Source organism: Diceros bicornis, chromosome 14 (genome assembly GCF_020826845.1).
Source record: "Diceros bicornis minor isolate mBicDic1 chromosome 14, mDicBic1.mat.cur, whole genome shotgun sequence".
Lineage (NCBI taxonomy): Eukaryota > Metazoa > Chordata > Mammalia > Perissodactyla > Rhinocerotidae > Diceros > Diceros bicornis.
Genome location: NC_080753.1, coordinates 19,770,442 through 19,787,904, shown reverse-complemented (window position 1 = coordinate 19,787,904; position 17,463 = coordinate 19,770,442). Strand labels below are relative to the sequence as shown.

At 42.2% G+C, this 17,463-nt stretch overlaps 1 protein-coding gene across 4 annotated transcripts in view; it reads right to left on the bottom strand.

The window, feature by feature from the left end:
* RCAN2 (regulator of calcineurin 2) overlaps positions 1-17,463 on the bottom strand; it is a 247,381-nt gene that overhangs the window by 79,604 nt on the left and 150,314 nt on the right. Inside the window, exon 1 of one of the 4 annotated variants that reach the window (XM_058554215.1) lies at positions 16,202-16,391. The exons of the other annotated variants lie outside the window; for them this stretch is intronic. Within the exon in view, the coding sequence (XP_058410198.1) occupies positions 16,202-16,288 (87 nt within the window). The 5' untranslated portion in view covers positions 16,289-16,391. Of the gene's footprint in view, positions 1-16,201; positions 16,392-17,463 lie in introns of those variants that run through there. 4 annotated transcript variants of the gene reach the window in all.

Sequence of the window (17,463 nt, the reverse complement as noted above, 5' to 3'; positions counted from 1 at the left end):
AACATGAGCTTTTATCTTAGACAAACTGGCCCACTTCGCAGCACAAAATGTGAGGAGAAGTTTGAATTGAGGGAGACGCAAGGCAAACGTGGTTGGGTGGGGCTGAGGGTGCTTTTTCGGCAGAGTCCAGAGTGGAATGAGACCAAGGCATCTAAGTGCAGAACTGCTGGATGAGTTGGGAGAGGGAAGAACAGCTACTGATAACATGGAATACGGTGTAAGCTGGGCAGACCTGCAGGATGGGAGGGAGGAACCTGCAACCATGTCATGTAAAGAATAAGCTGGACAAACTTTGAATCTAATCTGAAGAGGAATATCTGGGAGCAGAGAGGAGGACTGAACAATTGTGCAGCAAACAAAAGTAGAAGAAAAGAGCAAAGAAAGAGCAGACTTACTCTGTTTGCTCACAGAGCACACTACTACTAGGACAAATGCGTTGAAGTTACAGGGTTTTAGGAAAAAAAATGAATAATCATGAAAACAGTCACAGCAAGGAGTGAGGGCTCCATCGTTGGAGGAGTTCAAGGAGAGGCTGGAATACTGGAGAGGGGATGGCTACATCAAGTAGGGGCCATTAGTTGTCTGTCAAGTCCATTCCAATCCTGAAATCCTGACTTAAAGCTTCAACTAAGGAGGCAAAAAAATAAAAGACCTAGAGGGTTTCAAGCTTGGAAATAATTTGAATAAAGTCAATGCTGATCAATGGAAAAGAGATGGAGGTGAGCTTGCTGATAAGGAGAAGTTTACAGAAATGAAGTCAGGAAGTGATGATAATATAGTCCATGAAGGCTGTCTAAACGTTGTTTTGCATAATCCTCACCATAACCCTAGGAAGTCAATATTACCCTCATTGCCATTTCATACATGAGCAAAGGGAGGCCTAGGAAGCTCAGGTCTTGCCCATGCATTTTGCTAACCAAGGGCAGGCCTATTACTTCAGCCCAGTTTTCTGACCACTAGTCCAGCATTCTTTCCAGTTCACTCTACAGAATTTCCATGTAGGATTAAGAAAGAGGGATAAAAAATGGAGACGTGGATGTTTCAAGAATTATAACAGTCTCCTTACTGGTTTCCCTGCCCTCCCCTCCCCCTCTCCCTGTTTTCTCTTTTCTCCTATCTAGGCTGGACTCTTGGGGCATTGTGATCTTCCAAATTACGGCTCTTAACACTCTGAGGATTCCCCCATGGTTCATGGGATTAGCTGCAATGCTTTGGTTGGTGCTCAAGGTCATCCATAGCATGACCTAGCCTTACTCTGTGCGTATACTGGGAGTAGGTCAAGTGTAGGACAATAGACAGTGGTGGGGCTTGGAGAACGCTTGTTCCTTTGAAAAGGGCAGACCTAGCTCATCTTGAGCCAAGACATGAAGTCATGAGGTGATGATAATATAGTCCATGAAGACTGTCCAAAATGTTGTTTTGCTTAATCCTCACCATAACCCTGGGAGGTCAATTGTAGCCTGTGCAAAAGGAGATTCAGTGATGGCAGTTCTCCCAATCTTTCAACAGAAGCTCAGATGTAGATTTTAAATATAAAATCTCCCTAATTTTTAAAGGCTAGCAGTAAAAAAAATTCAATTTAATAAAACAACACTGTATAGGCCAAATAAAACCCACCTATGGATCTGGCTCGCAGGTGGCCATTTTGCAACTTCCGATCTAAAAATGTTACCTTTTAGATGAAGCTGGTCCTCATTTGCCCGACGTGAAGGGAGCCATGATTCTTGGAAGCCTCAGGTTACTAAATTTGCACCTGTCTCATAGCACTTATACTAGTCAGCCCTGCTAGACTGTAAGATTTTGAGATGAGTTTTCTAGCCTTTGGGGATTAACATAGTGCTCCATTCAAATTAGGTACTTATTAACAGTTTTTGAACTTGGATTTAGTAGAAAAAGACTTGAGAAAATTTGGTTTTGCTTAAATGTGAAGTCAGTAAAAGGGGTTGATGAGTAAAGATGGTTCTAGACTCCAAGCCTGAGTAATGACGATAATTGCCTGGAACGACTGCGTAGGTGGATCAAGCAGAGGTTCAAAGGAACGTTGAGGCATTCAGGGTTTTTTATATTGTGCTCATTCAGAATTCAAGTGCTTAAAGTACTTTTGAGTTTATTTCACTTCTACGCACAAGAAAGAAGCTAGAGATGGAACACCATCAGGAAGTCATTATAAAATTTTTGTGCTCAGAGCTTCTATTCTATAACATACATTAGGAGGAGGACTGATGAGAGCACATACTGTCCTGGTTCAACACACTCAGTGGAGACACTTTGTTTTCAATATTTGTAAAAAAGAATAAAGACTGATTCATATTTCCTCCAAAGAAATCTCTTCGTTGACCTAACACAAGATCGCTGCTTGCTTATCTCTCCTTAGTACAGGAAAATAAACAGCTGCTCTTAACAATTTTCGATTTTTGCCACAGCATTGACCCAAAGGAAGTAATTGATATCATCAATATTAGTGACTTCATGGGAGAATTTGACCGGGTTATCACTTTTTGTAGCTTTGAAAGACTTGATGGATTTTTATTTTATTTTTTCACTAAAATGGATGGTGCCCTGTGCAGGGATGTTATTCAGAAATTGTGTGGATTTCAGAAAAATGACATATAATCTTGTGGATGGAGCTAATACGTGATCCTCAATATAGCAGAACTTCTGTGTTTTTAACAGAGTTAAATCTCATTACTGGGCTCAGTTGAATTTAAGGTCTTTTCATCATCAAATTTTAGAGATGAAAGAGGCAAGAAAAATAATATCCATTTATTGAGTGCCTACACGCTTTAAGTACCTTCTTATTCCATTTACAACACCCTGAAGTGTAGTATTATTATACCCACTTTACAGATGAGAAAACTGTGACTTAGAGATAAAGAAAACTTCCCAAGACTGCAAAACTAGTAACTGTCAGGGTCAGGGTTCCAGCCCAGGCTGGCTGGCTCTAAAACCCATTCCCTCTGCATGCTGCCCACTGCTCATCTAGGGATCTTCCATTCCAATGGACTATCAGAGAGATTAAATTACCTACCCAAAGTGAGTGGCCTGAAGACCTGCACCGAGTGCTTCTGCCTCCTTGTTAGGTCCTGTTTCTGTCCTCCCACAGCCCAGAGTAGTTATCATGGGCTCCGCTGCATCTATGAAGGGTGGAGGAAGGCTGAAGATGTCTTAGTACCCACAGGGGCAGAAACTTGCTGGCTTATTCAACATAACTCTAGTCCTATCCAATGACTGCAAAGGATCTGAGTGACACTCTGGATTTGATTAGAGATGGTCCTGCCTTCTGTTAACAAAGATCTATCTACAAACAGACAGAACTGCCTAAGTGGACAGCAAGAGTGTATAAAGCAGGTAAGAGTGTGGGATGCTCTGTCAGTATGGAGGAACAGCAAGTGCCAAGCATGGAGGTGGGGCTGGAGAGCCACTTGCTGGGCTCCAATCTCACCAGCTGACCTAGAAAGGAGCAGCCAGGTTGGAGACTGCCTGGTATCTGCCACGCCTTTCAACCCTCAGATCAAAGCTTACCCGTCTCCTGAAACTTGACAAACTTCTAAGACTGCGTGTTTTGAGGATTTATTGACTTCCTCAGGGATTTTGTTCAGCATACGTGAATTCTGGGACTTGAGTTCTCAAGTCATTTGTTTAAAGAGTGCATTTGTCACCTGCACTAGCAATTGCTACATGTCCCTCAATATCCACCTTCCTCTTCTTCTGTTTATAAGAGCATCCTGATTTTTAGCTAGGCACAGGGCCACCAGGAACAAGGTGATAGTCTTATCCTCTCTTGCATCCAGATGGGTCTATGTGCCCATGTTCTGTTCAGCTGAATCTCAGAGGAAGTGATATGTGCAAATTTTGGAGCCTGCCCTCACAGGCAGAGAGGCTCACCCCTCCTCCCCCTTCCTCCTTCCTGCTGCCTAAAACAAGGCCACCAGCAAACTCAAGCACCATTAATTCATTCCCTCATCCAACTTTTATTCAGCATCTACTAAACATTGACTATTGTACTGAGGCAAGACTGCCTGCATGATGGCAACAGTTAACTACAAGGACATGGCATCAACCTCTCTTTCTCTTCATTTCTTCTCTTTGCTAAACTCAGGGAATTTTAGCCTATACGAACTTATTTTAGCAATAATATTGAGGTCTTTTTGTTTTTTTGTTTTGCATGTATATTTGCTTTCAAAAGGGCCCCAGAATGTTCTAGGTCCAGCATTTAACATCAGTGAATTTCTATTTCCAAGTTGTTAAAAATTTGAAGAGGCATTAGAGCAGACTTTTTGGATAAAGGATATCGTTTGTGATTGTAAATCTGCCTTTCTCACCCACAGACTAAGCGATTCCCCAGGGCAGGGACCAGGGTTTGAATTCTCGATTTTAAACTCCTGGCCCTAGAAGACAATCAACACATGCCTGCTGAATTGAATGCACTTCCTGAACATCCTAGGTGTAGCGCTAACATACATATAATGTACAACAGAAAGCAACCCTGTTGAATGGCAACCTAATGACATCTTCGAAATGGTTGCTTTCCTATTTTGACTTCTTTCCTCTTTAAAAAGAAAAGACAAAGTAATAACAAACGATCACCAACACGATTCAAGAATGCTCCGACTCGCAGGCCCTCATCCTGCCTGGCCGGAACGTGGCAGCCCCTCCTTTCTGCTCGCCCCTTTGCAGCATCTTCCTTGGTGCAGCCACAGTCAGGCTATAACCAGAGAGGACTCTGTCAGACTAGGTGGATGGGCCACTCCTCTGCTTAGATGCTTCCCATGGCCCAATCTGATTGGATCTGAGCATAAGGTCCAAACTCCTTCATCATGTGGGCCTGGCCTCTGTGTAATCCCCAGTCCACCCAGGGCTCTACTTCCTAGAAGTCACCATTCTCCCTGTCACTTCTGCTTTGGAGCACACCCCTCCCTCTCCCAGGGATACCCTCTCCTACTTCCATCTTTCCTTCACCTGTCAAATACCTACTTAACCTGTAAAGCTGTAACTCAAGCATTACCTCCTTGGGGAAGCCTTTCCTCATCATCCCAGACCACCCTCTTATAGGTTTCAAGAGCACACTGGGGTTACTCAAACCATGGCGTTTTCTAAACTCTATGTATCTAGAGTACTGCGTTCACTCCTCCATCAGTCTATGAACTCCTTGAGGGCAGGAGGCATGCCCCCATTCCTGAATTCCCAGGTACTGAAGCAGTGCTGGCTACCTCACGTGTGCTCCGTCATGTTTGATAAACGTGGGATGAATGGATGAGATGCCTCCCTAATGCTAGACACAGGCATCAGTAACAATTTATTGATCACCTACATTCCAACAGCCCTTAACCTAAATCTGTATCTTTCTTTTTTATATATGAAGAAAGTCATAAATAAGAGGTAGTGTGAATCCAGGTCTTTTTGCCTCCAAAGACCAAGTTGCTTTCCACTATACCACTGTACCAAGTTACTTCATGGTTCCACCTCCAAGAACTATGCGATAAGAATGTGAGATAAAAATGAGCAAACTTGAATCTCTCCTCCATTGATTAGGTTACATAATTTGGAGACACTTCTAACCTGAATTTCTCATTGAGAGAATACTTCCAACCTACATCAAAGGGATGGCATGAGGAAGCATTCATTGAAAGAGGGTTAAGTCTCCTGAGGCTTACATAAATGTTAATTGTTGTTAACAATATGCTAAGTGTTATTTAAATATAGAATATTATTTTGCTGAGCACTACAAAGTATGGAGCGCTTCCTTACAAAGTGAGACTATAAAATAGACCATCCACTACCCTTCTCATTAACAATGCAGATCTGCTTATTCATTCAGGCAACGAATAGTAAGACTTTTAGTTTAATTTTTATTTACTTTTTTTAAGTATCACAGAATTGTTTACTAGTTTTATGATACAAGTTAATAAGCAGTCCAAAGTAGGTGTGCATGGCAGAATACAGAGTTTTTGGGGTAAGATGCCTATTAAGCAAAAAAGAAATTGAGCTCAGCTTGGGTAATTAATCTAATTCCCACCTATCTCTGCAGTTTTAAAGTAGAAATGAGAAGTGAAGGTCGCACTGCAATTATAGTTTAGCGTTACTATAATGAATCCAGTCCATAACTCCACTTAAAATTCCTGCTCAGAGAGACGTGTTTAAATATATTTTAAAGAAATGTGTTCTGAGTTCAACCTCTCTTTTCCTTAATGGGCATCTTGCTTTAAAACCTCTATATTCTGCCATGCACACCTACTTTGGACTGCTTATTAAAACCGGCCTTAGATTTGGAAATCTAGACCATCCCTTTCAAAGAAGGTGGTCTGTCTCACAACATGTTCAAGGGTACTGAGAATTGGAGTCTATCAGTTGCTTGTTAACATGTTTTTTGCACGTTACTGCACGCCTGTCTCCGGGAACACGGCAGTGGACAAGGGGAAAAGCCCACACCCTCATGAAGCTTGCATTCTGGGAGGGACAATGAACCAATAAACACACAGTATGTCACCTTGGGATTGTTCTGTGATGAAAAACAGGCAGGGTGAGGGGTGGAGAGTGACCAGTGGGCTGTGCTATTTTAGATTCGGCGGTCAAGGAACAGCTCCATGATAAATAAGGAGCAAGCCAGGTGGACGACAGGAGGAAGAGCATTTGGCATAGAGGGCACAGCAGACACAAGTTCAAGGGGATGTTTGGCCTGCTCTCGGAGTAGGGTGGTTAGAGCCGAGTGAGAGGAAGAAATACATGGAGAAGATGAGATTGGCAAGGTCTGAAGTGCCTTGAGGACCACAGCAAGGACTTGGGCTGTATTCTGAGTGGAATGGGAGCCACTGCACCTCTGTATTTTGGCCAGGTGGAGATGGGGGGTTTATTCAGGCTGCTTCCCTTTCCATTAACTCGGTCAACAACAGCAGCTTCCTTGGGGTTTCATCCCCCTCTCCCCAAGTGGCTGCAGAGTGAAAACACTTCCTGTTTACTCAGAACCCTCATTTCCTGATGCCTCCTGCTCTCAAGGGGACCCTGACCCTGGGATGCTTGAAAGAGACAAGAAAAGTCATAAACAAGGGAAGAGACACAGCCTGAGAACTGCAGCATCCCTGCTGTGGTCTGGGCCTGTGGTTCCTCACTCCCTTGCTGAGCCAGTTGCTTCCCACTCCGGTTCTGTGACCTCAGAATGTCACTGAGGTAGGTCACTGCTGCCCCTGTGCAAAGATAAGTTGAAAACTGCAGGGGAAGAGTCTGATATAATTAGGGGCAGGTAAGGTAAAGTGCCCCAGCAAGAAAACTCAAAACTCCGTATAAGAAGTCTACATAATAATAATAACAATGATGATACTATTGATAAAGGCTAACACTACTTGTGCACATACTGTCTGCCAGTCGCTGCTAAGTCTTTTATATCCTCAAATGCATTGAATTCTCACCACCAACCTATGAGGTAGGCCCTATTATTTTCTTCATTTTGCAGTTGACGAAACTGAGGCACAGAGAGGTAAGGCTCCTTGCTCAAGGTCACCCAGTCAGTAAGTGACCGAATGGCCAAATAGAGAATTCCAACCACGATGTTTGACTTGGAGGCTGCGCTTGCTTGCTTCTCACAGGCCCTATGTCAGCAAAGGAGGCCAAGTCAGAGGTCAAAACAGCATCATCTTTTTTGGGAAAAATGGAACAGAGTGGCATAAAGGCCAGCAGTGCATAATGACAGAGCACAGGCTTTTGCATGCAATGGGACTGTTAATCTCTGTATGTCCAGAGTCTAGCGTGAGGCTTTGAACATGGAAGGCCCTAAATACATATTGATGAATGAATGAATGAATGAATAAATAAAAGCACTTTGCTTAGTGCCTGCCAAATAGTAAGTGCTCAATACATTGTTGCTATTATTAAGTTTGTTCATTGCTGCGTATCCTGTTCCGGGAAAGGTGGCCTGAGATGATTTTCTTGGTCAATACCTAAAGGCACAGTGAAGTCCTAGAAGATGAAATCAATTGCATTAGATGTGCTATTGATGCAGGCTATAATAACAGATACACCAAGAGATCTGGTGTTGGGTCGTGAACAAAATCCCAATCTAAGTTTCCCCTTACGAATTGTGTGTTTACCTTGGAGATCTCCTGTGTGAAAGCAGAGTTTTGCACAATTTGGTTAGCACTGTCCAAAAGTAAAATATCATTATTTGCGTGATTAACACTTTCACTACCACTGCTCTACAATTCTTCACAGATCACCCCTCGCCACGCTAACGGAAAACGGTGGGTGACATCAGAAAAGAGGTGGGGGAGCTGTCACACCAGGGAGCCCCTGGGTTTTCCAGCAGACTTTTTTTTTCCCAACTAGATAGCATAATTAGATTTTGAAACAAATTTTAAAACAAAATTCAAGAAAGATGCTGTGCCTAGAATTGCCACACTGTTAGATTTATTGAGAAAAGTAAAATGATTTCAACTACTGATTTATGCAAAAGTAGTACTAGCACCTCTAGAAATAGAAGAGAAAAACAGTGTTTTGAACACTAGAGGAAATGTGAAAACTTATATATGAGTTCAGTGTCTTATCCTCTAAGATTTACACCTTTTTTCCCCCAATAATTAATTAATGGCTTGTTAATCAATCCTTAGGGATATTTCGGTCGTGGAAGGAGGGAAGCAGAGCACAGCTTGAATCTCACTTTTGCCAATTAATAGCTGTGTGATCTTGTGCAAAAATTTAACTTCTCTGATCAGGAACCTGTTTATAATGGGGCAGATAAATAGATGTTAGAATTTTTTAAATTGCCCATGTTGATAGCCTGTAATATTGATCTATGGAGATGACTATCTCTGGGGATTTATATTTGTCATCACATGGGATGGTTTAATGCTCAGCTTAGTAAATGGTCCCCCAAAGTCAAATCTTTGGGGCACAACATGAACACTGCTCATATATTCCTATTAGCTACCAGAGATAGGGAAAAAACCTTATAACTAAGCACCAAACTATCTTATTGTTGGGACAAGTAGAATATTAAGGAAGATGCTATTTTGAGGGGGGAAAGTTAGTCCATAGTCCAATCTAACAGAGAAGAATAGATTTGCTGAAGTCATCTTTCCGGAAGCTGAAGGGTCAAGATGTTTTTGAAAACCTTTAAAAAAATGTTCCTAGTTAAGAGCTGGTATATTAGATTCTGGAGAGAGTAATCGTGCTACTAGACTGTATGCATGTAAACATCCCTTTGGTATATAATGATAAAAAGGAAAGGCAATGAATTTCTTAGCATTCCCTACCCCTAAAGGAATTGTTTAGCAATTGTTCAACTTTTTTTGCCAGGCACTGTCTCTGGATTCTCAATCCCCTATTAGAGCATGCAGTTTCTAATAGCTAGTTAGACAGGCCGGAGAAGAACAGAAAAACTCTTCCATGTTCATGGCAGGAAAAAAAAGAGAAATATATAGTACATACATGCATACATTTTCATAGGTGTGTGTGTGTATACACCCCCTAGATACATTTACCCAAAAGAGGAGTATGAAAGCATGTATAAAGAAAATTTTCCAGGGAAGGTCTAATTTGGTAGATATTTTATTCTCAAATACTTTTAAGAAATGGATTCTAGAAAAATCCATTCTAGATAGAGTGAAAAGGATGTAACACTTTATCTGCTTGAAATTCTCATTAAATGATTAATGTTTTTTAAGGTTGTGTTTTGGAATCAGCCTAGATTTAGAGCTGGAAAGGGATACAATCTCTTTACATAAAGAATTTCTGGGCCAGGCATGGGTTGCAGAGTTTCTGATCTCCCTGAAAAGCTGGGACGTCCACCACAAAGTCGCAATGCCTATTAAGCTTACAGCCTAAACATATCAAGTGAAAATAAATGTTTCAGGTATCATTTTCTTTCTTATTTGTCAATTCTAAGCTTCATCAGAAAGTACTAAAACAGGTCAGTATAAATTACTGATAGTTGTATTCAGACAGAACCACTAAGGATGCAAACAGTGCTCTCTGAGTTTCACATTAAAATCTGTTTAGTTAGGAGACCAATGTTAATGAAAATACTGTTTTGTTGTTGTTTTTAAATAAATCTGACATTCAGGTTAGAGGTAGCAACTGTTAGTGTCTCAGTTACTTTCCCACAGTTAAAAGACTCTTTAAACAGAAAATCAAGTTTTCAGTTGACTTTCCTGCTTAACAATGTCATTTGTTGGATACTATACCTTGTCTTTCCCTAATGTGACAGGTGGCTGAGAAATCTGCCTGTTAACCTTCTCAGGGAGCATCTGTCACTTGCATAAAATTACTTCTTACCACTCTGTGGAAGATATCTGCTACTTTCTTCAGAGGCAAGAAAACGCTCAATAGTGCACATTTAGGAATGTTAACTTTCTTAAAATATTTTTTTGGGTTAATTTCTAATGTTCAGTTTTGCATTAATTCATTTATTTTCAAAATGGCCCAATTCTAGTCCATTTTATTATCAGAGAAAGAGTAAGTTTTTGTTTTGCTAGAGGGTTGGAATCTTCTATGGGCATGCCACCTCACCACCACTCCCCATCCTCCCCACATACTCCCTTTTGGTTTTCAGAAACTGAAGATCAGCTGGAGATGTGTAACAAATATTATTTAATATTATAGTCATTGAATAGAAAATGAGAGTTTCTGTTAACTTAATATTTTGGCTACTAAAAGTTACCGTGAATATCTCTAGAGGGTTTCAATTTTTAAGAATTAAATCATATGCAGCTCAAACTCTTCGAAGGTACTGAGTGAACACAATGGTTTTGACAAGGCTGAAAGAGCTTGAGATTTCTACAGAGCCATAAGGTCATGGTGGTGGCCAGATTCTCTCCCCAGTACTGCATTTGCCAAAAAAGCATAAGAAATAGGCATGAAACTTGATCAGCTCTCCTGACAAATACCCACAAGATCCTCTTCCATATCAGTGCCATATACTCAATCCCCACATATTCGCTTGTGTCACTTGTCTCTCCGCAGAGCAGAGTGCGAAGTGTATCATATCAACTCTCCTCCATCCTTTTCCTCCTGCGAATCTTGCCAAACAAAACAAGTAATTTGAAATTTCCAGTGATTCAAAGAGATTTCATTGTACTAAGTGGCCAGGACATGCTGGGGTTTTTTTTCATAACTCACACAACAGCATGACACAGACCATAACTCAGTCACATCATATTATTGTATGAAAAGGACAACAAAATACATAAAGCATCGAGCATTTTTCTCAGCATGATTATCATGTGTCCAGAAAGGTTAAGAGACTTGCCCAAGGTTACGCGGATTGGGAGGATATTGGGAAATCCTCAAAAGCAGAAGAGAGAAAGTAGGACTTAAGAGTCACCTTAAAAAGGCCCTGGTCTTTCAGAAGGAGAAAGAAAAGTCCCATACAGCCCTAAGATTCCAAGCATATGAAGAACTATTACACTGAGAACAAATTTCTGCTTACATTTCTCTCTCTCCCAGGAGAATCAACAGGCTTAAAATGTAGCATGAAGGAATTAGCTTGAGCACGATTTCTAAAAAGGAGCATCCTTAAAAAATATAAATTATGTCATAAGATAGTGACAGCCTCAGTAGGTCCCTGAATGAATGAATGATTGAAATAGGTTAAACAGGAGGCTGGGTAAGAACACATCAAATAAGATGGCCTCTCTTTGCATCTACTATTCCCTCTATGGTAATGCTTTTCCTTCAGATCTACACATGGCTCTCTCACTCACTTCATTTAGATCTCTGAATGACATTGGAAAAATAACATTTAATAAACTGTCACCTCCCTAGAAATGCTTCCACTGGCCATCCATTCAAAAGTGGCCAGTGGAATTTCTGGAGGAAGATAAATATGGTGGAACTCCATTGGCCAATTTCCTCCTCTTTTTGGTACTATTGATCTAGCAGCTTTGGCAAAATTTAGGAAATCGAAGTCTGAAGGGCCCCCAGTGCAATCCCTCCTCCAACAATTCATCCCCTCACTCTGCATTCTTCTTCATAGCCCCTATCGCTACCTGAAATTATAGTATACATTTATTTGTTTACTTGTTCATTGTCTGCCTCTAGTGTTAGAATGTATTCTCCATGAGGGAAGGGATTTCTATCTTGTCCATCTCCCAGTGCGTAGAGCATCGCCTGGTAAGTAGTTAAGAACGCCACACATACGTTTTTGAACGAATGAACAAATCTCTAGCTCCAAAGGTCTTTGAAACTTCTGTTCTTCTTAGAAGATTTGTCATGTTTCCTGCCTGTCTTGATGAGTAGAAAGGAGCTTTGTGAGCCTCCTGTCTTCTATATGAATGCCCATGGAGATAACACTGAATCCCTGGGACACGAATCAAGAACCCTTCAGCCCAGAGAGGAGGCATCCACCCCTTTTCTGTGTGGAAGCTCCCATTGTGGAGAAGGGGCAGCCCCAGGCTTAGATGTCCCCGGAGGATGGGGACACTGCTGCAGGTTGTCTCTGCAGCTCTGAGAAGGATGCCCATGGTGGCCAGCAGTGGAGAAGAGTGTTTACTGTCAGCTTGGAACGAGGTGGAAGACCTGCAGGTGTGACAAACCGATCAGAAAGTGTTGGGTGAGTCTCAACATTCCTGACAACTTAGAGACATTGCTTCAAAATTGCAGAATCAAATCTTCGTCTGGGGTTTATGGATCCAAGTGTTCAAGCAGAGGCTACTCTAGGTGATTCTTGACAGACCTCACCTGTACCCAGCTGTGGCTAGAAGCAATAAGACACTGACTTTATACGACAGTCTATGCCCAGGCTCCATTCAGACCAGCCACGTTAGAAGTTCTGGGCATGGGGCCTGGGCATCGTCAATATTTTTAAAAGCTCTCCAGGGGATACCAATGTGCAATCAGGTTTAAGAACCACTAGACTAAAGTGAAATATAAATTTCATTACCCATCTTTGGATCTCTTTCATTTTCCTAAGGGTTTGGCTCCTTGTGGAGAGAAAAGACTATTTTCAGAAATATGAGAAGAATACTGGAGAAAATCAACCCTGCACACTCACACACGCACAGACACACACAACCCTACAGTTCATCATATCATTTTCCTTCTATTGAGGGCTTCAAATTTCTTTATCTTTCTGGGCATCCTTATACCATAAAGCAGACAGCTAAGTTCACAACACCACCAATGGAATTTCTGGAGAAAGATAAACGTGGCAGAACTCCATTTGCCTGATTTCCTCCTATTTTTGGTACTATTGCTCTAGCAGCTTTGGCAAAATTTAGGCATTTGGAACCTGAAGGGTACCCAGTGCAACCAGCTGAGACCCACCATGAGGACAAGGCTTTCTAAGTTGTGATAAGACCCTGGATTTGCATAGGCCTCCACCCCCTTCAAATCAACCACTGCATTTGCGAAGAGCGCCTGCTGCTTTCATAACCCTGGTGCGGCTGCGTTCCCACAGGGGCTACATGACGAAAGGGAGGGTCTGTAAAAAGCAAAAAGGCCTGAGATTAAGGACGCTGGATGCAGGCAGGTGAGACAAACCCTCACCAGGTGCCTTCCTTTTCTCGGACAGTAAACATTCAAGACTTTGAAGAAAGGAACTCCTGGCTCCACCATGTACCTGAAATTGGTAATTAATGATGTCTACCTTTGGAGAAACTTTTTCTGGTGCCAGAATTTTACATTTGAACCTCTCTTGGTTCATGACAATGAACAATGACAATATGCAATGCTCACTTTTGAACAAGGAGCAAGTAGTTTTCTCAACAAACCTATTTGGCCCACCTTAATTTGTTTATTTTTCCCCTTTTTAATAAGCACAAAGTAGATCTTTGCTTGATAATAAAGTCACTATTTTACATTAAATGATTAAATGTCTGAAAGGAAGGACCATGTTTTCCAAGTTGCTAGGCTGTGTATGTGTGTGCATATGTGCGTGTGTGTGTATTTGTTTGGGGGGATGGGAAGGAAAACACTTTCTGTGGCCTGGACTGTCACTGTAAACTCAGCTGGAGTTAGGACATCCCAATAAACTGGCAAAAGTAACCTACACCTTCAGAGACCGCCTAAAAAGATGACAATGATGATGGGGGTGACAGCTAACATTTATCGAACACTAAATATGTGTCAAGCACTATGTTAATTATTTTATGTGTATAATTTTCTTTAATCCTCCCACCAAGCCAATGACTATCATCCCCACATTACAGATGAGAACACTAAGGCACAGAAAGGTTAGGTAACTTGTCCCAAAGAAACAAATCCATTGTGACTCAGAGCTATTTAGCAGTAAGGACATATAATGCACCTTTCTGGTGGTTGTCTTCCCCGGAAACTCCATACATTTCTGATGCACAGAGTCCGCTGCTTCAGAACCTGGCCCTGACTCACCTCCTTCCCCTGTTTCCCCTCCAATCTCTCACAGAGATCCTACTGCAGTCAAATGCACTGACTCACTTGACTGCAAAATGGAATGCCTGCCCATCCTGGTGTCTTCCCTCTTCCTGTATCAAAATCTCCCCATTTCAAATTCAAGTACCACTTTCTCCATAAAGCCATCCCAATCACTGAGGCACAACCAACTATAGGGATTTTGTGTCCCCTTGATTCCACAAAACACCCTCCGTCTTTAAGAAATATTGGGCAAGTGGTTATTTTTAAGTCTATATCACACTTACATACGTCATATAAGCATATTTCCAACTCCTTCCTGTATAAGCACAATGCCTGGCATATTGCAGATCCCTAATAAATATTTTCTCACTATCATTTCTTGGATCAAAAAAGTTTAGATTATCTTCTGATGTTTGCAGGGCAAGCACATAATCAACAGAGAGCTGTAAGGACAGAAGGAAACTACGAAGTTTTACTTTACACACACATAATTCTGTTCCAGCAGCTGCTGGAAGATGTCTCTCTACCCAGTTACCCGTGCTGGACTTTGAACTGGTTTTAAACTGGAGGGACTGTGATGACCACTCTCCCTTTTGGAGTGCTTACGGCATGTATGACCAGCAGGACTGTGTCTCTGCACGCATGTTTCCATTCCAGACGCAACCATAGGCAGCGCCAAACCATTATATTCTAATTTTCGGAACCTCAATATGACAGGTGGTAGACACGTCTCACCAGCATAAAAACTGTAAGCACAGGGCCACACATTTAAAATATGCAGGAATAACAAACTAGATTCTTGAATCCATTTCAAAAGAGTGTTCAAAACCAACCACAATCTTGAATGACAGAGCCATGTGTTAGGCTAGTGAATACATAAATCCCCACCTGGGAAGCACCAAGGTGTCACCTGCACACCCAAACATAAAGAATTCAGGGTCTTTAAGTAAAGACTAAGGCGAGGGTGGAAAATGATTATGCAACGTAATTCCCCTTTTATTCCTCCCATCACACAATGGGCAACCGTCCTTTTTGCGTGTGTGTGAGATGTGTAAATAAGAAGCTTCTGCCAGTTCTTATTTTAAATATGAGAGAAGGAATCAAAATTTCCATTGACGAGCGTGGAATCTTTTTCATAACATAAAACCAAATGGAAAAAGAAAACAGCGTGTATATCATCAGGGGAAGATTACCCACGACAATTAGACAATTACTGCAGACAACCAGTGAGGACCAGCACCCTGGAATACTACATCTTAAGATGCAAAATGTATGTATGCCCGAACTTTCTTTATGGACAACTGCTCAAGGAAAATAACTTGCTTCCTTTGCCTGACAAAGGAAATTTAGGCAGCTGCTCTCCAACTTCGATTTCCAGAAAGCTGGAGATTGAAACTGCCATCTGTAGAATAGCTTTTGTTCAATTTGAAGACCACATCACGGCGTATTTTAGTGACATGCCGTGAAAGGGTTACCCTTCCACGATCAGGGTTCCCCGGGTGCGATGTTTACTATGTGTGCTTTCTTCATTTAATCATTGGTTTAAAATCCCTCCAACATTCAAGACTGGCAAATTCTCCTTGTTGACACAGACACGAGACTATGACAACATGTCTACTGTGAAAGGGAAAACTGGGAATCACCTAATAGAAAAGGCAAGAAAAAAACAGACAATGGTAGACCTTATCACATTCAAAATTAACGTGCCGGTCCCTCCTCTAACTTATTCTAATTAACACAGCCACGCACTCGCCACATGCATTTCTAGCGCAGACCGTGAGCTGAAAACTATCTACCAAAGTCTCGTTTCCTTAAGCGAAAAAGGCTCTGCCAAGCAGCTTCAGGAACAACAACAATGAAAAATAAGATTGCAGCTGCATACCTTAACCTCTTGATTGGTAAAGACCTCGACATCCACCACACAGGCGACCAGAGTGGAAACATCACAGTCCATGCTAAGGGCTGGCATTCCCCCTCCAGAATTTTCAGTAAAGAGTTAGGCAACCTCCGAGTCGTGCGTGATGGGATGAGCCTCCAGTGGATGCTGCCGTGGCCGGCCTGATGCCGCCCTGCCCTGGGGATCGCCTGAGCCGGGCACCTGGAGCCCTCTCCCGCTGCACGCACGCAGCCCGCCGCGTCTGAGGCAGCACAGCAGGGTAAGGAACGGCCGGGCTCTCTCCTGGCAATGACATCACCACAAAGACTGACACAGGCTGAAGCTATTTTTTTTCCCCCAAGCCTTTTATCTCCAGGCAGTGCAGTGGAGCAAATTGAACATGATTATGTGCTAAATCTGAACTCAGACTAAATCAATTCAGGCAGCGTTGGCTAGGAACTGAGTCATAGCTGTTGTTTCAGCCGACTGCTTATGTTGGCAAAAAGCAGGGGGCAGAATCTGACACCAGAGGCTTTGCTTTGGGGAGGGTGGGTAAATAATTCTGCAGATGAACCTCCTGAGGTTAAGGTGTGACAATTTTCTGCCTCAGAGATGAGCAGGAAGTTGAGGCATTTTGCAAACTGCTTGGCTTCTGTTAATTGCCCTGTGCCACTCAGCGCAGCCACACATGTTCTGGGCGTCCTAATGCAACCTGGGCACGGGCTGAATAGAAATCCATTCTTGGAGTGACTAAAGAGCTGGTCGTCAGTCATCTAAGCAGGCTGGTAAGAGGAGACAATTAGAGGTTTGTGAAATTCTATTTGAAGCACATAAGTGCAGACCGGTAACTCTAAAAGCACCCTTCCACGCTAGGGATTTCAGGCTGTCTCCAAGGTCATTCAAACTGAAAGCAGCCCGTGGAAAGGAGTTACAGGAAATGTCTCATGTGGGAACAGATGGCAGAGTCTAATGGGCAAATGCACTGATGTGGGTCATTGTCATTGAGAGCCTCGGGGCTCTCTTTCGCCTGAGACTTTGAACACATGCCTTTTCCAGTCTCTTTTCCTGATTGTGAATCTCTGAAGGGCAGGACCGTGGATCGTTCACCCTTATATCTTGAACCTTTAGCAGAGTGCCTGGCACAAGAAGGCGATAATTGTTTAATGAATGAATCAACAAAACAGGAATAGCCTTGTTTCACAGTAGGAGTGAGCAAAGGAAAAATATCAGATTAGTTTTCACTTTATCCTTAGTTATAAAAGTCTCAG